The 26,998-nt window shown below is 45.3% G+C and overlaps 2 protein-coding genes across 9 annotated transcripts in view; both read left to right on the top strand.

Annotated features, from left to right (window-relative positions):
* LOC105432539 (uncharacterized) overlaps positions 1-26,998 on the top strand; it is a 149,440-nt gene that overhangs the window by 63,948 nt on the left and 58,494 nt on the right. The gene's annotated exons all lie outside the window — the stretch shown is intronic.
* On the top strand, positions 1,088-25,163 carry LOC112552820 (uncharacterized). 7 transcript variants are annotated; one of them, XM_089085584.1, is made up of 4 exons: positions 3,017-4,066; positions 6,155-7,094; positions 14,550-15,397; positions 22,806-25,163. In XM_089085584.1, the coding sequence occupies exon 3, from the start codon at positions 14,966-14,968 to the stop codon at positions 15,248-15,250; it is 285 nt and encodes a 94-aa protein (XP_088941710.1). In that variant the 5' UTR covers positions 3,017-4,066; positions 6,155-7,094; positions 14,550-14,965; the 3' UTR covers positions 15,251-15,397; positions 22,806-25,163. The 7 variants fall into 7 exon arrangements, 6 of the variants coding, with proteins under 6 accessions (XP_088941710.1, XP_088941708.1, XP_088941712.1 ...); XM_089085582.1 differs by having other exon boundaries at positions 6,155-7,147; XM_089085586.1 differs by lacking the exon at positions 6,155-7,094 and having other exon boundaries at positions 3,017-3,817.

Here is a 26,998-nt window from a genome sequence, read left to right as displayed (position 1 = left end):
AGACGTAACTCGACGCCGATGCAACGATGAAGCGTCCCTTTGTATCTGCAGCGTGGTGCGGATACTCTCACAGACACTTACACGATCGCATGCCATCGGTAATCACGGTACGTCGGACGCGCCACGCCGGTCGTGTCGCCTGTCCGTTTCGAGGCTGTGTGCTATATGCGGGACTTCTTTCAGTGATCCTTAACGTGATCGCATGAGTGGGCACGGGGACGGTCTCCGTATACGTTACGTACATAATCGGATAACGGGCCTGACAGCGGCGAGAGTGGATCAACCCTTTTCATGTAACGACCGTTTTTTTTCCGTTTTTGGGTCGCCGTTGGGTCGTTTAACGAACGAAAGCCCGAGAGACATCTGCGATAATATGAAATCCAAAAAGAGAAAAAGAGAAAGGAGGAAAGCTTAGAAATAATTTCCGAGATCCTTCCAAGATCGCGCATGAGCACGTCACGTGTCGCCTTTCAATAAGGAGATAGTGACCTTTCCGGTAGTTCCCGTAACGTAGTTTCAAATTTACTCGCTTATAATACGTTTATGAGCTAATGAAATGGGAATTACTTGAAAGTAATATAGCACCGTAAGGGATGCTGGTATCCCCGGGCGACGCTTTATTTTGAAATCGGGAGTTCGCGGTAAAAACGTGCGGAAACTCGCGCAGCAGATACCAGGCAGTATTAATTAGCACTTTCTCGACAAATAGGGCAAAGGTTCGTGTTCCGCTCTTGCGGGCCTGAGCGCATCGGGAAATGCGGTTTCCAATTCGCCATAATCAGAAAATCGGAAATCTATTTATCTTTCGCGTTTGTTTTGTTTGCGTCGAGCGCGCTCGTTTGCATAAAAGCGCGTTTAATTGATTGCCAGGGTCGGAGAAATAACGACGGTCGCATCCTAGATTTGCGTATCGTACGTATCGATCTCCTTGTAATAACGCGACCAAGCGTAACGCGGAGTTGAAAGTTGGATATCAATGACATCGCCGTTCGCCAAGAATGCACTTCCATGATACGAAGCGACACCGGATGTTCTCATGAATTTGCGGCAAAATTCACTCGGCACTTGAAACCTGCTCCCAATATCGAAAAGGAGCGGAGCCGATTTTCGAAATGAACGGTGAATCGAAATTGTTTTCCTATATTCAATCGCAATAAAAATCTTTATTATCTTATTTGGATACCAGTCAGATCAATTTCTTTTGATATTTACTTTACATCTACAACTTCTATTTAGAGTCACAAAATTCTATTGTGAAGATAATCAAAAACCTGTTTTTTAAACCTCAAGGTGGAAAAGTCTTTTTTTATCATTTCAGATGGAAAATATGAGATCAATTTATGTAAAGTGAATCTCTCTATTTCAATTCTCTAGAATCTACTTTAATATTATAATAAATTTAAATAATTCATATTATAAATTTTATAAATTAACATAAAAAATAGAAGTAAAATTTTCTAATAAGTCACCGAAGCTTATTAGACGAGACAAAGATCTAGATGAGATTGATTTGTGATTGTAGAAACGTAAGAGTCAATCTGTCTATGGTTTTCTCGATGACGTTATATATTGATACCATTACATTGTCTCTTTTAATATCGGGCTGCGATCTGTTTTTTAAAAATCTACCTGTATCTTATGTTTCCTATAAGTAGCACGCGTTCGAAAGTCTTGTGCAACAGCCCGAAACGTGCGGGCGCGTTATCGATTTTGTTGATACAGCATGGCTAAATGTGGAGGCGTTTGCCAAGGCGTTCCCACGGGGGTTTCGTGAAAAAGTTCACTTATCGCGAAAACCTGTTTCTGCGGACGGAAAAATGAAATGGAAGCCGCTCGGTTTCTAGGAACGGATGACAGTGCCGATTAAAAGCGGAATGAACTCCGCGAAGACTGCGTGATGCGTAACGCATCGCGAATTTACGGCCTATAACTTGTCCCTTATACTTCTTTCGTACTGGCCGTATGATAACGTATGCATATACGACGACTTTATACGACTTTATAGTTCATCAAATCTCCAGTCCATCTCATAAGGCGACACTCGAATTGCGACTGCGGTCGTCATCGTATAATTCTCGCTTCGCTCGTAAAGAAGGACTTTGTTCCACAAAACACTCGAGAACTTTTGCTGAACGGGCAGTGCGCGGATAGTTATGCTTGAATTTTGAATCTTGATATTCAAGATCTATCTTGATATTTCATCGGAATGGAAATACGAGTATAGGTCTCTCTCGGAACGCGAAGCTCCTGGGAAAAATAGAATTTTCAAATTATACGAAAAATGCACGGTAAGTTATACCACTCTGCTTGGATTTTTGTACGTATTCATATTTCATATTTTCTTTCATTTTTTTTTTTTTTTTTTTAAAGAGTACCGAGACAAAGATTTTGAAAGAAACATTTTATCTCGAAAATAAATTATGTGTGTGATGAATCATTTTATCGTGGACTTACGTGGAGCGAAGAAAATTGTATGGGAAATTTTACGGGCGGGCAAATGCCGACAAGTGTATAAAGATACATTGTGTGAGGGTGTATTCCCCAATACTGTCAGGACAGAAATTGCTGGCCGCAAGGGATGGCGGAGTAATTTACTCGGCCTTAATCCTTCGACTGTATCCTCGAGCTAGTACGAGCTAATACGAGTAGTAGGTCGACGGAGATGCGTGGACGATCAGGTGAGGGTCATGGAAGGAAGCGAGGCGACTGAGCGAGGCCGACATCGACTTCTCTCGCGGCGCGAGGACGGTGCGAGTCGGGTCACGAACACCAGGGAAAACACAACGGGCGCGGGAGAGGGACAAAAAAAAAAGAGAGAGATCGGTGGGCGCGGATGTAGGCGATAGGACAGGACGGGGAGGACGCGAGTGGAGGACACAGGACGGAGGGGGAGGGAGAGGGAGGCTGGTGTGTGTATCCATCGCGTCGAGGGTGGAGAAGGACCTGCGCGCAAATTTCCCGCGTTCGCCCTCAACCTCATATTGATCCCACCCCAGCGAACTCCCTCGTTCCAGCGGGAGGTGGAGGTGAAGGCGCGGGGTACAGGGGAGGAGGCCCCGCAAGGGTGGTTCGTCGGCGTATAATGCCGGACCGAGCGTGCGAGTGAGTGAGCGATCGTGCGAGCGAGCGAGCGAGTGAGCGAGCGGAAGAATCGCGGAGGGTGAATCGCAGAATCGCGAGCACTCCGAGGGTGGTCCAGCGCGCGCCGGAGTCGTCGTGCTCTCCGATCCGGGATTCGCGAACGTGTCTCTCCGTTGTCGCCGTCGCCGTCGCCGTCGCCGTCGCCGTCGCCGTCGCCGTGTGTGTCGTGGTGTCGCGCTCTCGTCGCGTTTAGCCTTACGAAGGAAATCAGCCCGGTTTTCCGCGGTTTACCGACGGTGCGCGTCGTCCGCAGCAACCGTCGTCCGGAGCTGTGTCGAAACGTGTTCGCGTGCGCGTGTGGTGGAAAGAAGTTTCGGGGAAGTTGTTGTCGACATGGGGAATTAGGGAGAGTCGGGCGGCAAAGGTGCACGAGTTTGCGGGATCGGTCGACGACACCGTTGTTCCCGTTGCTTCCCGCCCGGTTGTTTGTTGCAGCAGCTGGATAACTGCTGTAGCTTGTTGTTGCGGTTAACGAGATTTGTCTTTACACCTTCCACACGTCTCTTATTACATCGAGAAGGAGAGGAAGAAAAATATTACCGAGCAGATTTCATCAACCAGGACTGACCCCTGACTTCGCCGCCTCGATTTACGATCGACACCGCGACACGGCCTCGCGGGAAGCCATCGCCCGCGGGAAAGTGCACGGAGCGCGAGTGCGAAACCATTTACCGAGGTTCCTTCGTGCGCCTTTTTTTTCCTTCTATCCCATTGTATTCATTTTTATTACCACTTTACGTCGAAGACGTAAGGGAGAAAGTGCGTAAATCGAGTTCTGTAAAATCGAATTCGCCGAGTCGGTTCCCGCACTCCTTCGAGCACTCCCCGAGTGGACCCCGAGTGTTTAATTTGTGACTCACACGAGTCGATGAAGCTTCTCAGAACGTGAGACGGGAAATTATCTGTAATCTTGTTTAGATAAGAAGTACGTCATTATAAAAATTGCGTGTTTAACGTGTTTGAGATTCGATCGCGCGTGTACGTATGTATGTATGTACATGTCTATGCAAATACGCAATTCATGTACAATACCGCATCCACTTGGTGACAAACCACGTTTGGTTGATTAAATTGTCCAAGAGGCATGTGCCGCTTTGTACACAAACGGCACGCGTCTCTTGATTGACCTAGCAGCTGCAAATTAGTTCTGGAGCTGTACCCGTTATTGAGAAGCAGCATTATATACAGCAATGAGATTTCAATGACTCGTAATTCAACTTCGCCAGTAGTCGAGTGCGTCGTGTAATCGTTCGTAATCGCCAAATTAATCCCTATTAACGAAATAATAGCTACGACTTTTCGCTGATGTCGTTTGGCAGATTGTACGTGTTATTATTGCGATTAACATTTCGAGTGGCTTTTTGACTCGGAAATATTTTTCACGTGTGCACGCAGCTTTGCACATATCGGCCCGATTGCACGTGCGATCGCGTGCGGCGGACTCGCGTTGTCGACAATCCGCATTGTCGACGATCTACTAACGATGTCTATAACGATCGCGTCGCAGCCGACGGCTCGCAACACGCTCGAAACAATCTCCGCGGCCTCGTTGGCGGCCAGAAAAAAATCAATACGTTCACACACACACACACACACACACACACACACACACACACACACACACACACACACACACACACACACACACACAACACACACGTACACGCGCGCGCGCGTGTGTTTGATTAAAGTACACGAGTTTATTAAATTTCACTTATTTCGATTCACGATTATTATTGATTATACGTAGAACGTTAATGTAAATTAAATTTTAAAGAGCAGAGAATAGATATTCTAAATTGATCGAAGTTGGGATAAACGTTGACGCAGAGCAGAAAAAAAGTCTCGGGTGCGATACAAACAGGGATTACCATCAGTCGGATTTAATGAATCATAATACGAGACGACACTCCAACGGTGCTTTTCGCTTTGCAAAATGTACTCCGCCGACCGCATAAAGCCTTTCATCGCTGCGTTATAATCATCATATTTACTGCCGCCAGTAAATTGTTCGTACAAGATCCGCATTTTTGTCGTCGTACGTAGTCGAGAGCGAAAATTTATATAGCGTCGTAATATAAACTTTGTTTTAACAATTAAACCGATTAATTTACCGCGTAACGTCCGCTTAATTCCGCATTTAATTGCATACGGATTACGGACTTTTAATTAAAATTGTCTCGGATACGGATATTTGTCGCAGGTTGAACTTTGCCGCAATCAATAATATAGCAATTATATTATTACATCAGGAGACTTTTGTGTCTTTTCAATAAATAAAATATCGAGGAGCGCGATCGGAATTCTATTTCCCAGCGATTTAATCGATCGCTCGCAATGCTGCAAATAGATTAAATACCGGAGGGTAATGTATCACGATTAAATATCACGAGTGACATATCTCTGTAACATATCTAGCATTATAAAATCTGCAATTTTATATTACATGCGATTCACGTATTAAGTCGATTCTAACAGTGAATCAGATAATAAGAATAACGCAACATACATTTCGTGAATATTCGTGAATATTCGTGAATACATATTTAATATACATATTTACATACATAATATACATATTTTTCGGAATGATTATACTCCGCGAGTGTCCCGAAACGAAGCGGAACATTCTCGTAGCTGAGAATCGACACGGCGGGACACGTTTCGCCTGGCGAGACGTCGGGGTTTCGCCCTCGACGAGATCGATCGATCGCTCGCGTCGTCGTCGTCGTCGTCGTCGTTGTCGTCGTCGACATCTCGCTCTCGCAACAACTTGATACCCGGAATCTCGTTCGACACGTAGTCTCCTCGGTCGGGCTCAAGCTCGCTCGTAAATACGCTCGCGCGTAAAAGTCCGGGGGCCCGGTCGTGACGCCCGCGATAAAGGAGGCCCAGATGGCGAGTGGCGGATATACACGAATGCCCGAGCATGACTCAAGCGGACTCATTACGTGAAAGAAAGCGCGATCCGTTCGCGCCACAGATGCATAAAACGCCGTTTTATCTGTTTAAGCATTTCAAGCCGCCATTTGTCGGAGCCCTACCAGCTCCGCGGACGTCTACGAGAATGTTTCGACTGCGAAAAGAGAAATGTACTCTATTTCGCATTTTCAACGCGGTGTCTAATTAACTTTTCACAAACGGGAATGGTGGAGGCAAATGAAATTTTCAGTCGTGCACAAAAAATCTCGAATAATGGGGAAAGTGACTTTGCATGTTGCGGAGTCTAAAAGCATTTGTTTAATTGACAGTTCCGAGGAGACAATTAAGGCGTTAACCCTTTGCTTTGCGTAAAAGTGAATCATCCGTGCCCACATTGTTATGTTTGAACAGAGCCGCTTCGGATCACCAGTAGTTAAGCTTCATTTAATACAAGTTATTAAATATATCCGTGAGAAAAAATTACTATAGAAATGCTATGTGATTAAAATTATGTAACAACGTTTTTGTTGCACTATGCTCACAAAAATACTGGTTTTTAAATAAAATTTTAATTCAGAATATGGAGAGATAAAAAATTCAAAACAACGCTTAATGAGCTAGAAATTTTTAAGTAGTTAACTTTTTTTTTTATTCTGGAATTCAAATACGAATTTCATTTTATTAGACTCGTGTTTCTCGCGATTATTTTATTATCGTCCACGTATGCATTTCGGTATTTGTGATCGATGGATTTTGGGCAAGGCCCAAAACAGCCATGTCCACGCAAAAGAAAGAGAGGGAAAGATCGAAGAACGATCTCGCGAATACATCGATCGAGAATAGTGCACATGCATGTCGGATACACCGTCGCGATAAATCATTAGCCGGGCGTGTTTATTGGCCATGCTCGAGCAAATCTCTGGCTGGTGGTTGATTTATTGTCCGACACCGACGCCGATCGGCTTGGCGGATCGATCGCTCGTGACTCGCGAATCGGGCGCAACAGGCGGGTCCGATACGGAAGCTCAAAGGTACGAAATTAGGTGCGAGATCGGTGTGGGCGTGAATGGCTTCGTGAGAAAAGGTGAAAAAGCATGATGGAAAGGTTCGACATGTATAATAGACGAATATCGGCCCCGAAATCCTCGTTGCGGGCCGATCGGAGGCAAGAAATTAAACGCCTCGGCACCTCGAGTATTTTTATTTTGTGTAATTCAGTTTCGCGCGGGGAAAAACACCTTGTCCCACAGAATGACGAGATCTCTTCTCTTGAGATCTCCTCGATCAGCTCGGATGTACGGGAACGAGAGAGAGAGAGAGCAAAGGAGAAAAAAAAAACCGTTCGTCGGGAATATGCATTGCACGCGACGACGTCAATTCCTCTCCCGGTCTCATTCTCCGATCGAAGCTCCACAGGTTACACGATGTAAATCGGGTCGATCCGCCGCCTGCCGTCCGGTATTGAAGTTCCATGTACAGCACGAAGTAAACTGCCACGGTCACAGGCTATCTCCATTCTTCCTTGACACGTGTACGCGATAAAGTGCACGCGATTGTCTTCTACCTTGATATTATCATCGTTTGCGTTTTACTCCGTATATTTTCGTAACGCGGCCTGGATATGGTCTTGCATTCTACACTTTTACGTTATTTTTTTTATATCTTTCGTATTTTAGATATTTCTATTAAATTATATATAGAATATTAGAAAGTGGATAGTTTAATCCCATCATACATGTGGACGGTCCCCGAGTATTCCGGTTCTCGGGATTCGTAAAAAATGCAGCTCGGAACGCTTTTCACCGAGCGGTATTCTCGTGCGCAATTCGTCGGGCTTTTATGCCGGATCTGGCCATAATCCCTTCACGTGCCGCAAATGGGTGCAGTTTGTCTTTGCCGTTTCGTGACGTTCCATCATTCCGCTCTTGCATATTGTACTTCGTGAGCCGCGAGCGGTCCCCGAGTATATCGAGTTTATTCGGACCAGCCCTGCTGTGTTAATTAATAAAAAAGAGAGAAGTCTATGCGATAATATAACAGGAATAGCTTCTAAAGTTCCCCGGTCGAAACAGTCCATCTCGCAGCTGTCGCTGGACGCGTCGTAAAAGATCGAAAAATACTTTCGAGGTCGCGGAGAGTCGTTTTTCAGTCGTTCAGTCGCGGCCGAATCGTCTCGCGGGAATCGATAAATCGTCTCTTCTGCAATCGCAAAATGCGGCAGTTATCGCGAACGAACGTTCGCCAATGATCGTGTAAAGTTCACGCCTGGATATAAAGTGCGAACCCTCCGAACGCTCACCGAAGCCTTAGAAAAATGGCGCGCGAAAAAATAAACCTTTCTAAGACGTGGATATTTGCTAAATTATATTATGGAATTATATTCCGTCGTGTTTATCATCGACACGATGAGGATGTTGCACATGTCGCGTTACATATGTTGTGACTCTGTCCGATAACTCGATGTTGTTATCTCTAATTTAATCTGATATCGTTCGTAACATTAACGTTAGATTAATGATATCTGTATCCGCATAAACTCCGAATGTCTGCCTTTGTCGAGCGCGCGATATACATTCAATAAAAATCAATTTATGACTGATAGATTTTCTTTAGAGCGTAGTTCATAAATCGAAGAGCGAATTGAATTTCGCCGGATGCGGTTTACGATTTTTCCAATCGCCATTTCGATCTCATATAATAATCTGCCGCGTTTTCTTTCGACGGTTGATTTTCTTCGCTTGATTTCACTGATTTCCTCCATTCGAACTCCTTAGGCAGTTGCCACTTATTCGATCCTATCTGAGACTATTCGTCTTATCTTATCAATGTTGTCAACGAAATTGCGCCCACGCTTTTCTCCAAGGTTTGAAGGAAACGTTTTCCTCGACGGTTGATTATCTTTCAGACATTTGATTACTTTTTTTATTATAATTGACTGACAAATGTATTTTGCTAATTATCTATCTTCTTAAACGTGATAAATATATTTATAAAATAATAAAATATAATGTTTAACGAATATATTTTCAGTCTTGCAATCATTACTTTGAGTAAAAATAAATAGCAAATCTAAATCGATTGTCCTTTGCGATTAGTGTCACGGTTGCGAAAAGTAGAAAATTTAAAATGGGCCATATCCTCGCATAGACGAAAATAGATTCAGTGTTGAAAGGGTTGTCGGGTGTGCCGAAGGTTACACCGGCTCACCATTTTAAAACGTTGTGCCGCGAGGCTTGCTGCAGGGATAAAGGTACGGGGAAATCGCGGTAGTTTATAGATAGCCGGGGCGGATAAGAGAGAAATGGGGTACGACCTCGCGGAGTTCGTTATTGCCCGATTATCGCTGTTACCGGACTAATCTCGCCGTGGCAGCAACCCAGCGGCGGCGGCAGCAGCAGCAGCAGCAGCAGCAGCAGCAACAACAACAACGGCTTTTGCACTTAGCACTTACGTGGCGGCCGGTATTATGTGGCAATAACGAGCGACCCCCATCACGTAACTCCACTTAAGTGCCAAGTCGCTGCCGCGCCGCATCGTCGAAAGGGCGCAGGGAGGAGAGGAGGAAAGGGGGCGGAAAAAATGAAGAGAGCGCCGCGACCTCCGCCCATCGTTACCGGGTATCCACATCGTATAACGGACGGTTAACTCCCTTCTCTCCTGCCGTCTCTTCCCCCCACCCTCCCCCCTCATCCCCGTTCATCGCCCCCTTCTCTCATTCTTCTTTCCTGCCGGTACTGCACTCGTGTTTAACCGCGAACACCGCGGGGCTAATAGAAAGTATACACCGCCGCCGCTCCCTACGTACATCCCCCTTTATTAATATCGACGTTTCGTGCGTTGCCGACATTAATCGTGTAATCGAGCTCCGCTTCGGTTCTTGAGTATACACGCGGATGTCGTACCGTGGCGGCTGAGAGGAAGCCTCTTGGCTTTGCTATCACGCGAGTTCGATCGCGCCGCGCGAACTCTTTAAGGAACTTCCCCTTTCCGCTGGAGGACACGGGCGGAATCACGGCGTCTCACTCGATATTGCAATTTCGCAAAATCACGGTGAATCGCGAATAAGAACGCCCGCTCCTTCTCCCCCTCTTTCCTCTGCTTCCACCCCGTCGATTCGTTCTCTCCGTATCGGGCTTTAGGAATTAATTAGAAATTTCTGGTGAATTTCTTGGCCGCGCGGAGGAGAAATATTCAGATTGCGAAGGAGATATCCGGTTGCGTCGCAAAATTTGAGGAATCGCAATTTTCTTAAAGCTTTTCGCTCGTGGTCGTTTCAACTGTTGCACAACGTGGGAGCGGCGGCGTGGCGCGCCGCCTGGAAACGTATTAAGGATACGGCAGCAGGGAGACGTCGCATAACTTCGAATTATCACTGTACATAATTGCTCGAGCGAGCAGGCAACTTAGCGGTACCACACCAGTCCCCGGGATACAGCGGGGCCGCGCGCATCGCGGCATACCATCTTAAATAGCCCGGCACTTTATAGATGTCCGTTAATAAGCTTCATTATACCGTTGCGCTTAATTGATTAACGAGAAATTACGAGACGGTCCTGTATACGCCGGCGGGGCGTACCCTACGGGCGCTGGTCTAGTGGGATATGAAAAAACGGATGAAACCGCGTTAATTAAATCCACAAAATGTATGTCTCGCTTCCCCCGCACCGCCTTTTATTTTTCCCCGTTGCGTTTTTGTTTTTCCTCGCGCGCAAACGCACTGTTTCGAGCGTCAGGAAACCGCGCGTCAGGAAAATAACGCGACCGCGCGAGTCTGCAAATCTATCTGATTGTTATGCAGAATGAAATACAGAAGGGAGTAATTAAACTTTTAATACCGCTCGCGAGTCTCTTTTTTTAACTTGTTGTCGGACGCGACGGCCGCGAGCGATCGTATTAATCGTCCTTCGATTACTTTCCAACTGGGAGGCTCATACTCTCGCAATGAGTCTTCGCATTCCCCGGAGATTAACGGCAACGGTAAGATCGAATCCCGGCAGTATCGGCAAACAGTTTTCCGCTATTAAGCGCAAGCTCGCCCGCTATGACTTTACCACAGTCTAGCCGATGCTCGGACTGGGAGTAACTTCCGGTATTTTTGCGCGAGTGCACGCGTACCCGCCTGTAATCTCCACGCCCTTTAATTATCCGCAGCTTGACGCCGAGTAGTTATGGCGGATAGTAACGTTGTCATTATGACTGCGAAGAGCAAAAGAGGCTACCGTGCCTTCTTCTCGTCCTCTTCCTCCTCCTTTTTACCGTCTCCTCTTCTTCTTCTTCTTCTTGTGACCCTCGTGGCTCCTTCATCTCTCACGACGATATAGAGGTCGTAGCGTTTTGAACGCTACGAGAGTCATTGTCCAGCGCCCGGTTCAGGATCCGTTCTGCGAAACGCACCCAGTCACCGTTCCTTCGCGATCAAGTTCCCGCGGTTGCTGTCAAAGCACTCCGGACGTCTGAACGTATTGGCTATAATGCGAATGTCCACACCGCGAACTCTTGGTTCGAGACGTTTCTTCTTCCCGATGAGATTCGAATAGCAGATAACTCTATCGTACGACCTCACCTAGACCCATTACTTTATCAGCGGCAATAAAGCCGTCATCTCGCTCAGATCCTAGCCATAAAGTGGTATTAAGTATCAGCTTTAAGTAAGCTCGGCAAGAGTCTCGACAAGAAGCCTATTTGTACTGGTCTGGTCCTTTGTTCGCGATGTTGCTGCGGAATCGCCGCGATTTTACGAGACGGTCGCCGATACCGGCCCGACCGTTTCTCGAAGTATCTATTGTAACTGTAAGTACACTATACGTCACCCATCTCATAGAAGTCACGGCGGACGTAAGGCACCGTCGTTGAAACAATGACGACAGGTGGGCGCGTCGCGCGATCCAGGACGCTGATCTTTCTCGTCGAAGGATCGGCGTGGGCGTCTTGCCGTCCTAATAGCTTTTAATGCGCCGCCAACGTGATTTAGCTGCGCGCACCTCCGGCCCCCGATTTCGCACAAAGGATCTCGACGGTGCACTGACCGTCCTTTCGAGATGCGAGAGCCAGACTCGCTCGGCGGCAGCGCCCTTGAAATTCCTCCCGCGAATACCTGCGGCTGCAACTTTCGGCCGCGCGCGAGCATAAAGTAAGATAAAGCTCTGTAAAACGGGCGTGACTTTTTCCTCCCCTCCGCCGCGCCGCGCCGCAGCGATTTTACCGCGCCGGATTTTACGCGGAGGACATCCGTAATTCTCTCTCGCGGCTCGGATTTGTGCGAATTTTTTACGGGTTTTAAATGAAACTGCTTTAACGCATCAAGCGGATTTCTTTCTCTTCCTTTCTTTCTCCTCGGGTCTTTAACCGACCGGACCGTCATCCCTCTATCTTGCTCGCTTAGCCTGGCCGGATAGAACCAGCTCTACCACGAAACTGTCACGTCGAATCGCGTTTGAAAAGGGGTTTCATCTTTCCAGGAACCTCACCTATCTTTTTTATGGTTCTCTTTTCAGTTCGCGGCCCGCCGTCGAATCGAGCCGAGCTCAAATAGAGGAATTGGAACTCGAATGGAAGGCGAGATAAAAAATTGTAAAAAACTGATTTTCTAAAGCAATGTGTATCTTGTCGCCCGAATTTTCGATAGTGAAAGGATCGTTTGACCTTTTCCGCTCTGGATTTCGTAAATCCAGCTCTGCAATTGTTGTATCCCGTTGTGTATCTTTGATATCGTACACCCCCCCCGTGTGGTCTTCTCTCGAATATAGATGATCCGTGTCCCACCCACTGATACGCGCGACTCTCTCAGAATCTCGAGTTACAGAGGACTCTTTCCCAAAAAGAGCAACAGCATTGGTACACGGACGCACACGGTTCACCTCTTAGGCGCTGTATGCAAATTTTCTTGCCTCCCGGTCGGGCCTCGCCAGACATCAAGAATATGAATCACGCCGCGATGAGAGGCCGCTGCCTCGTAACAGGAAATCCGTCCCCGTGCACACGATCGTGCAGATTCAAACAAAGCCCGATGCGTTCCCCTTTATCCCGCCCTTCAGCTTTTTCATCGATCGGCCGCGTCCCACGCGCGCGAAGAAAGCCTCCAGACTTTTGAAACTAATGTCGGCTGTGAAAGGATTTCAATTAATAATTTCTGTAATGTAAAAGAAGAGCGCTCCTCTTTTTCCTCTCTGTCTATGCGCGTCATTAATATTTCTCATGACTGAAAATCTCAGTCTTAAAAAGCAGTCTTAAATTTTTCGATCTCGAAAAACGACTCTCAAACTTGATATCGTGATATATAAAGAAACATATCTACGTCCAAAGGGACTTATAAAACGAAAATATTACTGAAATAATAATAAACTAAACGAACAAGTTCATATTTTTCTATCTCAAGAGTGACGCTTCGCGCGACACTGACGTCACCCTTCGGAGGTGACCAAATCGAGTACCAAGGAGTCTTAAACTCGCGTTTTACTTTCACTTCAATGTACCAAACCAGGAATTTCGTCCGCGAGACATTTCCATTGGGAAGGTTAGCGCGCGAGTGGATCGACGAATCGATATATTTATTCCTGCAAATACAGATATGACATACCTCCGAAAATATATCCGAGTGTCTGATCTTCTTTAGAAAGATAAAGGAACTCATAACAAGTGTCATTGTGGATCAGTTTTCTTATAATTTGTCTCGAGCCCATCTATCATCAGACCATACCCTAAATTTGTGAATAACGACGTGTTTGGAATACGCCTAATGGCGTACTAGCCGCAAATTTGCATTCGTGGTATCTTCCACGGCGATTGGCGACGGATGGCACAATAAAACAAACAGTAACCCGCAATGGAATGAACCGCTATTTATCAGCACGTAACGAAGGCGGTCACGCGACCTCCTGATTTGTGGATAATGACCGTGACGGAGGCCACATAGCTGCCCCCGTCGATATATGCTGTCTAACGTCGTTTCCACTTTTCATGCAGAAAACCGTCGTTTCTTCTCTCTCTCTCTCTCTCTCTCTTTTTGCAACTCTCCCGTCGTCGCAAGAAAAAAATATCGCAGGTGCGATCGCAGATGTTACTTGAAAATTAGTAGCTCGTAAGAACGAAGGTGCATGCGTGATCGTTACACGACTGAATTGATCGCGAAAATCTTCGCTTTTTTTTTTTTTTCTTAAAAATATCCTCGAAACCGATTCATGTCTCTATACATAGCACATATTTTATTTTAAGATTCTTTGAGGGTTTGATGTTTTTTATTCATAGATCGTGACAGCATGCTTTAAAATATGCCGGTTTCCCCCTTTGGGATATTTTGTATTGTATTCTCTGAATAACTTTCCCCTGCTAAGTTATGTTACGATGAAACTTTATATTATAATTCTTTGAATAATCTTCTTTTCACTAAGTTATGTGAAAGTAAAAACTTTAAGCCCAAAATGTATAGGTAATTCTTAAAAATTGCAGAAGTTCGAATAAATTTATTATTATTATTATTGTTATTATAGTTCGAAATATCTTTGAGCGTACGTCAAGACGATTAGCACTCTTTTTCATCACGCAAAAGTGACAAACATTCATGTGTGATGGTTCGATGTGACACGACGCTGAAGAATCTCGGCGGATCGAAATTGTTCGCAACGTCCTCGAGTGAAATTTTGCGGAAGAAACGCTGACTCTCCGAGACGCGGGATTTCGATGACGAGATAGAGATATATCTACAATCAATTTACATTGGACCAATTACTCCAGATGGGGCTTTCGGTTTGTTCTACGAAACCCGGAGAAGCCGTGGAGATGTCACCTTAGTGAACCTATCGCCAAGTCTACCGTAGGGACGATCGATAAGCACGAGCAATAACGAGGTAACTTTAGTCCGACGAAATTGATCAGAGGAGAGCTGCCGGTGCTCTCTCTTGCGAAGATGGACGCTTTGGAGCTGCAAGCTGCCTTGGTGAAGCTCGACCCGGCCACCACGGTAACGCCGATCGGCACCACCGTGAAGCTGGTGCCCCATCATCGCGTCGCCTTCACCGTGAACATCGACGACGAGGGTGATATGACTCTGGAAGATCCGGCGCGAAAGGACGACGAGAAGTCGCCGGTCGAGACGACGGTGTCGAGGAAGACTCCGGGTCATCAGGGTCACCATCAGGGCGGTGGCCAGCAGATGAGTATTTCCAAGTGCGGCATCGCCGAGGTCAGGTGACGCCAGCCACCTTGCTACGGCGTTAACATGATTTACCATACTTATCCGCCGCATCGAGGTAGCAAGCACCATGCCAAGCATCACGCCAAGGAGAAGAGGCACCATCATCATCACACTATGCACCATCAGCATCACAGAGCTCATGTGGTAAGTCGTCGCGTTAAGCGCGCATTGTCATGGACAAGGAGACGACGATGATGATGACGTCGTCGTCGTCGTCGTCGTCGATGAGCGTGCGAAGAAATTCCTCGAGCTATTGTTCGTGCCCGCAAGGTCGTTTAATTGTTTCGCACGACACGACACCGAGAATTCGAAAGTCGGTCTTCTTAATTTTGATACTCTTAATACGACGAATAAGTTGCCTCGTTGCCTTTTGTTAAAAGACTTATCATTGGATTTTCATATCAACAGAGTGAAAAAGTAACGAAGCCGCGCGTCGGAGAGAAGCAAGTTTCCATGTCGTGGACCTTTAATAAAGAATTTTAAAGAATTCTCCCTTCCACAACAATCTTGCGCTCGTAAAACGTTGCAAAGGTATGCTTTTCATGAATTTCATCCGAAGGCTTTTATAGGATTCAATAAGAGATGGAAGCGTGACGTGATAACTCATATTTTCGTGGGCCCCACGAGAAATTTGACTCGCGGTAAGGCACTCGTATAATATATTTCGTTCAACCTCCACACAATGCGAATGTATCTGAAAATACTATTACACTACGTATTCCCGGTGCCAAAAAATAAATAATACAGAGTAAATAATACAGAACTCTGCGGCACGAATGGCGGGATGAGCGAAGCACGTGCCTGATGAAGAGATCAAATTTACTTATCGCTTCGAAAAAAATTCTCCGAAATTTAGTTTTCGATTTTTTTTTTTTTTTTTAATTATCCAATTCGGAAATCCGATCCAGCGCAATATGGTATTTATTATCGAAAGTTTTATCGGAACAATTTTTATCGCGTTCCACGGCCGCTTCCGGAAGAGCGCCCGGTCTCCGGTTTAATTAAAATTGATACTCCACGCATGTCGAGAGATTGCAAAATTAAATTTGTATACTCGTATTTCGGGCGGAATTAAAATCGAGATTAAAACCAAAGCAAATTGCGCGTCAAAATTAATGTTTAAGTAGACACTCGCGTAGTTAGGTTAATGCGGGAATATCGCCCCCGCATTTCGCGCCGGTGCAACCGCAAAACGGATCGCGGGCGTATTCCACGTGGACATCGTTTGGCCCGTTCGTGGCCGTTATCGGACGCGCTCTTCATCCATTGAACATGGCCATTGTGCGTTTCGTGCTCATGCAGCGAGCCGTGCGTTTCCTTTATGAATTTTTCTACGCGCAACGGTTCCTCGCAGTGACGAATGTGTATCACCGAGTCAGCGGACAATGCGACACGCTCTGGCTGCCGTTCTGTTCTCTGGCTCCGCGCACGTTAGCTCGCCCTATCCGCCCGTACGGAGGACGACGGGCTCGTTCCGTGACGGAACACATACGGTATATATGTATATATCGGGCGTCTCTCGTGTCTGGCCGACGTAAGGAGCCGTTCACGCCAGCCACTTTATTCTCCTAGCGGTAGTTCCTAGCGAGGAGATAATTAACGAGCGCGATCGACCGCGCGTTAACTTGATCCCTCTCGCACATCTACGAGCGGTGGATTAGCGTGTGTTAATTTTTTAACGGGGCTTTTCGAAGGCTGCGCTACGCGGGAGTGACGCGCTTTCTCAGAACGCGCGGAAAAGTCGGAAAAAGGACATGCATACAAGATGAAAGAGATTGCATCCGATGATGAGGAAAAAGATGGAGAAAGACAGTCTAGTTAATTTTTATTTAATTTTATAAGAGCGTTCTGTAAATTGCCGAAAATGTAAATTCCACGTGAGAATTTTTCTCAAAAGATCGTATTTACGTTTTGCGTAACAAATATAGAAAAATTATTTTAATTGCGATGATTTTATTCCGAGAAACCGTCTCGAATGACGCGTGTTTCGTGACGGACTATGAGAGATCCATCCACTTGTAATTGCACCTTCGTGAAGGAGGTCGATCAGGTGGGTTCATCGAAGGTGAATTGACGTCTCGCGCGAAACCGCCATGAGACGCTCCTCCGCGTGTGGACGCGATCTCAAGTGCGTGTATGCGCGCGCGCGCGCGTGTGTGTGTGTGTGTGTGTGTGTGTGTGTGCACATCTTGACGAATTCGCGATTGTACTCCAGCGAGACATAATAAGCCTATCGCGAGCCACTTGTCTACTTCTCGCAGTTGCGGCGACCGACGTTAATAGACACGTCTGCGGGATTCCGCAACACGATGCGGATTCCATGCGAAGTGGTAAATAGCGCATCGCCCCGCATCGTCTCGCGTCTCATTTGGGTAATTGCAAGTTTGGATAACGTCAACTTCGTTTGAGATGCGCTCGCTGTCTCGCGACCTGACAACTAACTCTACACATCGCCTATATTTGATCTTCCCCCGAGGTTTACGCCAAGAATGAGTAAACTGACGGAAAACCCCAAATACTCCGAATTGACAAAACAAATACGTACGTTTCGGTTTGATATCTGCATCATCCAATGATTTTCACGATTCACACAACTGCGTAACGACGCAACGCTCGTTCAACGACGTGCGTACATTGGTTTTTGTTTTTGCGTATCGCGTTTCGTTTGATATATGCGGCATGTAAATCGTTCGCGCCAAAGCTATCCTAGCGAAGCTAACGAAGGGGTAGCTTTGGCCTTCGAGAGAGGGAGAAAGCGAGAGAGAGAGAGAGAGAGAGAGAGACTTTTCTCTCTCGAAACACAATCGTCCAGTATCCAGCTATCGAGCGGTTCGTCGGCGCGGTATTGAATTCTCGAGTGGGAGGAAACGCTGCGAGCGCATCTTGTGTGTGTACATATGCACATATGACGGGCACGTTTCTGCGTATATACACGTAGATACGTGGCGCATCCTCTCCTGAATCACATGCTCGGGGCTCTGTCAACGATGAAGTTCGGCATGTGTACCGAGTAGATCGATAATGTGGTCCACGTAACTAGGACGACGGCCTCCGTTGCGCTCCGAATATCTCTCGCGCGGCGAATATGTATATATATATATATTATATATATATATATATATATATATAAAATATACACATATATATATATATATATATATATATATATATATGTATATTTTTTTTATTTCGCTTCACCGCGATAAAACACAATACGTTAGAGAAATAACTATAAATCTTGCCGCAGATAACTTTATAGTCAGATTTATGGTTATCCTGGCGCAACGCTTGGAATTGTAATTGCTCGTTGTTTTACGCAACAACGAGCTAAATCGCACCGCTGTTTCGTGACAACGAGAGTTGCAGTCGTATTCGCGTCGTGTATTTTATCTTTTTACGTAATTCTGCCAAGTCGAGTATCTTTATTATATACGTATGTATTTGTCTGATCGTGGACTCTTACTCCCCCCCCCCTCTCTCTCTCTCTCTCTCTCTCTCTCTCTCTTACACACACACACACACACACACACACACACACACACACACACACACACACACACACACACAGAAAAAAGACCCGCCACCAGGGTCAGACTTTCAATTAAAGCTTAAGTCCGATCTTAACGAGGCTTAAAAGAATCGGCGCATACACGTGCTTACACACAGGTCGAAGACTTAAGCGGGCTCATTCTCCTCTCGCCCCGCACGAAGAGATAAACTTGCCCGCTTGGACTTCTGTTGCGACCGCGATGATACCCCGAACGACGTGTATAATCGGAGATCGGTCGATTTGCACAATTCGTGCACGCGCTGTCACGAAAACGGACTAAGGGATTATGCCGAATAGCACGCGATAGACAGAGGAGTAGACGAATTATCGAGCTGCGATTCGATACATTAAACCGGCAATGAGATGTGCTTCTCCACGATAAAGCATTTAATCTGTTTCGCCGCAACTGCCGTCGATTCGCATAATTGCATGCCATAAACGCAAATAGAAACGAATATCATAACTTCGATTACGGTCTTTCGAACACAGACCAGCTAATTTGAACGACAAAAATACAACAAAAAATAAAAGAGGTCTATGTGAGTCAGGCGCGGTAAAAATTTGCGTAGAATATAAAAAAAAAATAATTTCTTTAATAAATATGATGCAAAAAGACGATTTTCTTTTGTATTTATATTAATTTTGTGAGATTGTAATTGTTCTCTTCGAAAAATACAACAAATTTACTCGTAACGTACTATAACGTGCAATTATAATTGCTCATCAATTTTAATTGCGACAGCGTAAATGTTATACATGGACTATCCACTTTATTATTTAGAGTCAATCTCGGTTGCTCTGGAGAAATACGACACAGTAACAGATAACAATGCGAAATCCTTTTCTAAAGGAGCCCCTTTTTATTTCCTTTCACAAGGGTAATCGAATTTCCTGCTTCTCCGTTTCTTTATTCCGCTTTTTCTTTGTTGCTGCCACGGACGCGGAATATATTTATAGTAAATATTCTTTTGATGCGGGTCTAATGGGACCAATCTTGCAGTTTACAATAAATTAGTCGGCCAGTTCTCCGCAGTTTACCTCCGGCGACTTGGAGAACGTCTAATTAACCGGGTCCATCGTCATCTCCTCGAAGTCCCGCGGAGTCACCCGTAAAAATATTTACATCCGTCGTTTTGCAATTTGCAGGATGTGCGTGACGAACGCACGCATAAACCGCCGTCAGCCGTGCGTGATCCTACGGGACAGAGCAGACAAACCCACAATAAGCAATTTTATGTCACGCCGCAATTTCAATAACCACACCGAAGAGGCGACAATCGCAAGCGATCGCGCGGAATTAACGGCAACGTCGAAATTACGTGCGTCCCTTAAACGTCTATGGAGAAAGTGTCACTCTGTGTGATGATTATAATTAGCGTACGTTTTTTCCCGTCGGGCAACGTCAATTTTTCACGGTGTGATTACTCCCGGTACGTCACACCGTCGGACAGTTTGGAACCACCGTGACCTTGGCCCGAAAGTCCGTCTCACCGGTTATATTTATCTCGGCGGTGGTGTGCGTTCGTGGTAGTCTCGGCGAGATGAGGAGCACGGGGGGAGATGGAAGCGATGGCGCCTCCGCGGGAGGAGCCTCCATTAATTCCAGGCGTCTCGTAATTTTCCGGCGTATTCGTGAGGCGCGCGAGGGATCGGATATCGAATCCCTTGTTAAGATGGCCTGTAATGAATATTAATTGCAGGGGGCTGTCTTTCGCGCGACACTCGATTCCTCGATGGTGGTGGGCGATCGCACGGTTCAGCACGGCGCGAAGTTTGACGATCCAAGATCGCCCGGAGGCATCCGCGATTAGCGCGCCTCCGGGCGATTCTCTCCTCTCTCCCCCCCCCCTCCCTCCTCCCCCTTCAAATTGCGGCCGCGGGATCACGCCGGAGCGCGTGTAACGGTGCCCGCTCATTTCGCGTCACGTGCGTTCACGGAGAGTTTGAAGATGGTGATGGATTAGGCACAGTAGCGGCCGCGATTTATTCTGACGCTAATATCCGCATGGCGAAATCGGCGCGCGAGAAATGCGAATCAATCAACGTAAATTACGGGAAGACAAATGGCGTTCGTTTTCCGCGGATGAAAATTCTCGCGTGGACCGCGCGACATGAGCGAAATATCGTCTAATAACGGTAGTGACATACCGTGAATTATTATCACACATTTTCGCGAATGTTCCTAACTCTAGATTCTCGCACTGAAGTATTTATTATCTCGGATAAAACTCCCAAGCCTGCCATTTTTCGAGAACCTTTCTTTATAAGCGAATATTTTACGAATTATTATCTTTTATTAATTCTTTTTTTGTGCACAGGCGAAATCTTTGATATCTTACATTATTTTGATGGAAAAAGATGTGTTAACAGTTGATTTTTTAAAAATTCATAATGAAATGTTAAACGAGGAGTAGCTCGTGACAATTTGAAAAATGTGAGAATTTCGAGCGTCGATGATAAATCACTAAAGTACTACTTATGAGTTATGACGATTCATGGTAAAATACATGGTTAAGCGGAAGAGTCGAATCATATCTCTGACGTACGATAGAGACAGTGTCCAACAGAAAATGCGATTCATTCGCGTAGTCGGCGAAAGATGATTAGACAAATAGGATTTTCCGAAGCCCGATCGCTGAACTGGACACGTGTTGCGGTTTCTCGTTGATTATTATCTCGGAGAGAACACTTATTGTCTCGGAACGTGGCAGAACTTTTTCTCCACGCGAAGGCGGTCGCGACAAACTGTCGGCCCTGTGAACATCTATCGATCTGCCACCGCTGCTTATTTCATAGAGATGATAATTGACTGGTGGGCGAACGATGATCTTTCCCCTATGCCGGGGATTAAAGCACACGTGCTAACGAGCTACTTTTACCCCGCGCACGTGCAACACACGATAATCCTCCCCATTGTCGTACGCACCTCGACGAGGTACATTCATACGGGCATCTAATAATAGGGTTCACGAGATTGCTGGTGGAAGGGCGAGGGCACGCTTTCGTAAAGGATTTTATCGCTGGAATGCATAATTAAAAAAGGAAGATTTATTTTGCGCGACGGTTCTATCTATTCATGAGAAAAGTACATAAAAGTTAATCATTTAGCTGTCTAATGCGCCTTTATAGTTCTTGTCTTTGGAATCGCGAAGTAAACGCGATAATTTTACTGTAACTTAAGAATGTATTATGTTAATTTATAATGAAAAAATTATAAATTATTTTAGACAGCATTTAAAAGTAATACAAAAAATTTTGACGGTCTAAAACCCGGATCAAAGGTTACTTAAATATAAAAATTTTATTTTAAGTATTAAAGATAATTTATGTGAGTTTTTATTAGCATACAGGGATTAATTGTTCTGTAAATAAAAATCTAATTTTACTCCATTTTATTTACTCTTACCATCTTATTTACCTTTTACCATCGCTCGTTTCGTTTGTATTCTTAGTAAAAATTAAATTTCTATTTACAGAACAACTAATCTCTCTTGCATCGCAATGAAAATTTACATAAATCATCTCGAGTATTTAAAGTACTTATATAAACAAATTGAGATTTTTCTTAATTACATTTTTATTAGAGCACACTTCTACTTTATTTAAATAATTTTTTATTCAGTTTTAAACTGCTTTTTATTATTCTTAAATGCGATTAAGAATAATCCGTAAATTTTTCATTATTTTTTTCATCGCAAATATAAAAATTATAAAGATTAGTGAAATATATTTTTTAAGAATAAGCGTTGTTATAGCGATGCGTTTTCTCGGTACGAAAGTTGAAGTCCAACTCAACGGCATGGCGGCGATGCATTCATATATTATCATCGCGCGGGCGTTCTTGAACGATGCTCTTCCTGAGCGCTTTATTGCAGATGGAAGATATACCGCGCGGCGGTCAGTTTCGGACGTTCTTCGTTGACTTCCATTTAAATTCGTCATACCGTTTAAATACGTACGCTTATTCCCGTGCGCAAATATGCATTATCTTGTTTGTCATAGAAGCAGCGAGCCAAGATTTCCTTCCTTAGCAGAATCCCAAGGATCATCGGACTCGAACGAAGGAATGCATTTTAAATTTCGTCCTTCGTTACCGCTACCGCAAAAACGAAATTTATACATTACAAATATTCTAGACAACTCGTTACGATCCTAAACCAAAATTCGCAATATTCGGTCGTTGCGGTCGGGAAAATTATTCCAAGCACGGAGTATGAGCGGGGTATGGGCATTAGAGAGTGCGAAGCGTCGGCGGTTAACTCGAAGGTTAAAGGTTCTCCGTTCCATCGAAAGCGATGTAATAAAAAATAATGTCGGAGACGGCGGACAATGGCATTCCAGCAGCGATTCAATTAGAAGTACGCGTGCTCGCCAGATGAGAAACGCGAGAATGCGTTTTCAGCACCCTCTCGCTCGTTGCTCGCTCGCTCGCCCGATGCACACGCTCACGCGTTACGATCACGCTCGCTCGTATTCGGACCTGCACGCATCTCGATCAGTGGCCGGCCGACCATCCTGCCCGAAAGACGTCTCGGAAGACCCTCGCGGTACGCCCCACGAAAATCGATCTGCCGAGGAACCGGTCGACCACTCCTCGGTGCTCGTCTCTCGCGTCGGTGTCGTCCAGTTCGGTGTCTCTCGAGTCGTACAGAGCCGTAAGTTCGGTGTTTCGCAACGTGAGATTAATATAAAACCTTCGGTGGAAAAGTACCGTGTGATCTCACCTGCGTACGTATTATCCTTGCAAACTTTCGTATACTGAGTTATGGTAGGAGTTATTTGAAATTATCTATCGTGCTCCGATCGAGGTATTTAATCGATTTTTTTGAAAATGATCGATAAAATATTTGTAGTTTCCAAGTTGAACAAACAAAACAAAAAACATCTGTAAAAATTGTAATTTATAAAGATTATAATGATATTCTGTAAAAAAAATGTATACAACGTTACATTTTAGTTGAATTCAAATTAGATGAAACCAATTGCTCGATCGTTTTTCCGAACGAGGTCGTTTGCTGCCAAAAATTTTGAAAATTTCTCGGAAACGAGATGTTAATTGTTTAATTTATTCATACGAAAGATTGAAAGAGCGGCAGACAAAAGCGTCCTGTTCTTCGTCATTTGTGAAGGATCCAAAAAAAAAAAAACTCTCGAGGCGAAAGTGAAGGATCGTTAAAATGCGGATGAACGTCGGTGCATTCTCGTTTCACAGCTTCAAGAAGGTGAGAACGGTCAGCATATTTCGAATAACCAGCCTCCACGTCGTGTAATTTCCTGATTTAAATCGCCGTGTTACCGATTTCGAAGGATTCGTTGCCTAGATTCACGCGTTGCCCGTCCGTTTTATCCTGGCGTCGAGCCAGTATTGCTACCGCTTCAATATCGCGACAAATATCCCTCGCTCTCTTTCGGTCTTGTGCGACAAAGCGCGACGAAACCGCAAGAAAAAGATCCAACGACAGTTTCTAATTTGAAACTAGTTACAGGAAGCGGCATTTTTTCTATTTTTATCCGCGCCTCACGTGAAAATAGGCGGCTATTTTATGACCAAAGACGACCTAGAGACGGAGAATTGATGTCCTCGCACAAAATGCCGTGGGATGAAAAATCGCATTGAACTTTCGTTCTTTCTTTCCACGTGCTATTTCTCTTGCTATTTCCCTTGGAAAATGTCATATTTTTTAATTAAAATTACATCCGACGTGTCTATTAATATTTCATCGGCTATATAAGTTACTACGCTTATTGTTTTTAATTTCAAAGTAACTCGCACCGTCACGCTCATACGTCATCGTGCCACGGGAACGTAAAAAAACTTAAAGCGCGTCATCTAGAAATGCATTGTTCGAGAATTAACCCTTGACATTTTCGTACCCCCCCGCGCGCTCAACCGGCTCTCGCCGTGGTGTAGGAGGAGAAAATTAAAACACGATAACGCACGCGAGATCCAAAAAAATATTCGCCAGAGAGATAATGGATCGTCGTATCGTCGTCGTCGCGGACGATACACGCCCGCCTCATTTTCTCCATGTATCGCCGACGTTGGCAGATTACCTGATGCCGCGATATTGGATTACGGTGGGGACCGGCGGGACTACACAATGCACCTCGCGTCGCGCCTTTAATTTAATATACGCGCCGAGGGAGAGTCTTCGGCGGAATCCAGGCGCATCAGTACCGAGTCGACCTTCCTCCGATGGCGAGGCGGGTCCGGTTCCTCCTCGTGCGTTCGTTCCTCCGCGACATAGGGACCACACACGCATCCCTCCCGGAGCCGCGCTTCGTGTCGCGCGCTGAGAAAGGATCCGAGGAGTCGCAGTCGGTCCTCTAATTAAAATCCGCTCGGGGCAGCCTCCCATGCCTGAGGTCCTGTTTTCGTTCATTGAGTGCTGCAAACGTTGCCTGCCGTCGCAGTTCGTAAGTCAAACCCGATCCATCGATATCTCGCTCTTGTTTTGTTTTCTGTTCTCTCTCTCTCTCTCTCTCTCTCTCTCTCTCTCTCTCTCTCTCTTTCTTTACATAAGATCGATAGTGAGAGAACTCTCGCGTGTGTGGGCACAAAGTGTATCGTGAAAAGGAATACGCGCGCCCCCCTCGGGGTGTGTCTTTCGCTCTCGTCGACAATTTTCGGACAAGTTTCGCGTCTAGCGATGGAAAGCGGCGTTTGACTTTAATCTCCTCGGCGCGTATCGGCCGCGCGTATCGTTTTGCACCGACAATGAACGGGGATTTCGCTCGTTTATTACGCCCGTCATTTTTCTAATCCGCGCGGCTTCGATTCCGCTGATACGGTGTAACAGAATATATCATATCGGTTTCTCGATTTATACCCGCGCCGTGTTTTACCAGCGGAGGATTTTTCCTAAGAGAGTTCCCCCCGAGGAGATTAATCGCTCGCGCGAGAAATTGCTTCGCCGGCGCGAGAAATTGCTCCGGCCGAATGAAATTCGCGCCGGTGTATCCCTTTCGAGGCTGGCTTTGATATCGCTTTAATCGTAAATCGGCATTCATTATCTAACGCGTAACGGGCGCAGAGATCAGGCAGCGAGTGTCGAGAAGGAGAGCATTCTTGTCCGGCGGATATGTCAACGTGCTCCGTGATGCCGGTCTCTCTGCAAGACATTTTGGTAAATATTAAATATTCTAGTCTTTTCCAATATTGCTTGGAATATTGCCGCTTGAAAGCCTCGCGAGAATTATTCCCGATAGAATTCCTCACTAACACGCCAGCTTGTAGCAAGTAACTTCGATCTTTCTGAAAATAATTAAATGGGATAAATTAAAAGTTTCGATATGGCTGTCTTTTTTTTTATTCAATGACACGTAATTATTATTTGTGACATTTCATTGGAAAATAATTCTCACGGGACATCTTTCGTTCCATTAATTAAATAAGTACATTTTTCATTTTATTACGTACATTATAAATGGAATGTACGCGGTTAAACGGTTGTTTAACGGTAAAATATTTTTCCAAGCGTACACAACAGAATTCCGTAATTTAATATTTATTTTATTAAACAATTCGCTTTTAGCTTCTTAAAAAGCTTTTCCTGGCTGAAAAATTTAGCTTTCCAACATTCTCTTTTTTCGAAATGATCAAACTTAATCCGCGAGACGCGCATTTAACAAAGCGTATAATGTATCCGAGAATACGAGTGTGTGTGTGTGTGTGTGTGTGTGTGTGTGTGTGTGTGTGTGTGTGTGTGTGTGTGTGTGTGTGTGTGTGTGTGTGTGTGTGTGTGTGTGTGTGTGTGTGTGTGTGTGTGTGTGTGTGTGTGTGTGTGTGTGTGTATCGTTCTCATTGTCCGCCGTCCGAGGTTCCAGGTAATTGATGTTAACGTTTAATGAAATTCCGCGAAGGAAAGAAAAGTACAAGGGAGTCTCGTATTGAACTTACGAACGCGCGCGCTCGTTGCCTACCGGCCTTACGCTCAACCGGTTACACTGGTTTCGCGAGAAAAGAAGCTAAAAGGAGCGCGAGATAGCCAGGCGCTGGGTGGGAGATTCATAAAAAGTGAATATAGCATTCGATAGCAGCTGCTCTTAAATTCACGAACACGCGTTACATCACGTTCAACCGGCCGCACAATATCGCAAAAATGGTTAATCGGATCTTTTTTCGCCTCGCGATCACGTGAAAGCTGCGTAACGTCGTTACTCGGTAGGCAAACCATTCGCGTGATCGTTTCGAC

Source organism: Pogonomyrmex barbatus, unplaced genomic scaffold (assembly GCF_055798465.1).
Source record: "Pogonomyrmex barbatus isolate J1 unplaced genomic scaffold, ASM5579846v1 scaffold10, whole genome shotgun sequence".
In the NCBI taxonomy this organism is placed as follows: domain Eukaryota; kingdom Metazoa; phylum Arthropoda; class Insecta; order Hymenoptera; family Formicidae; genus Pogonomyrmex; species Pogonomyrmex barbatus.
This window is presented reverse-complemented; position numbering and strand designations above follow the sequence as displayed.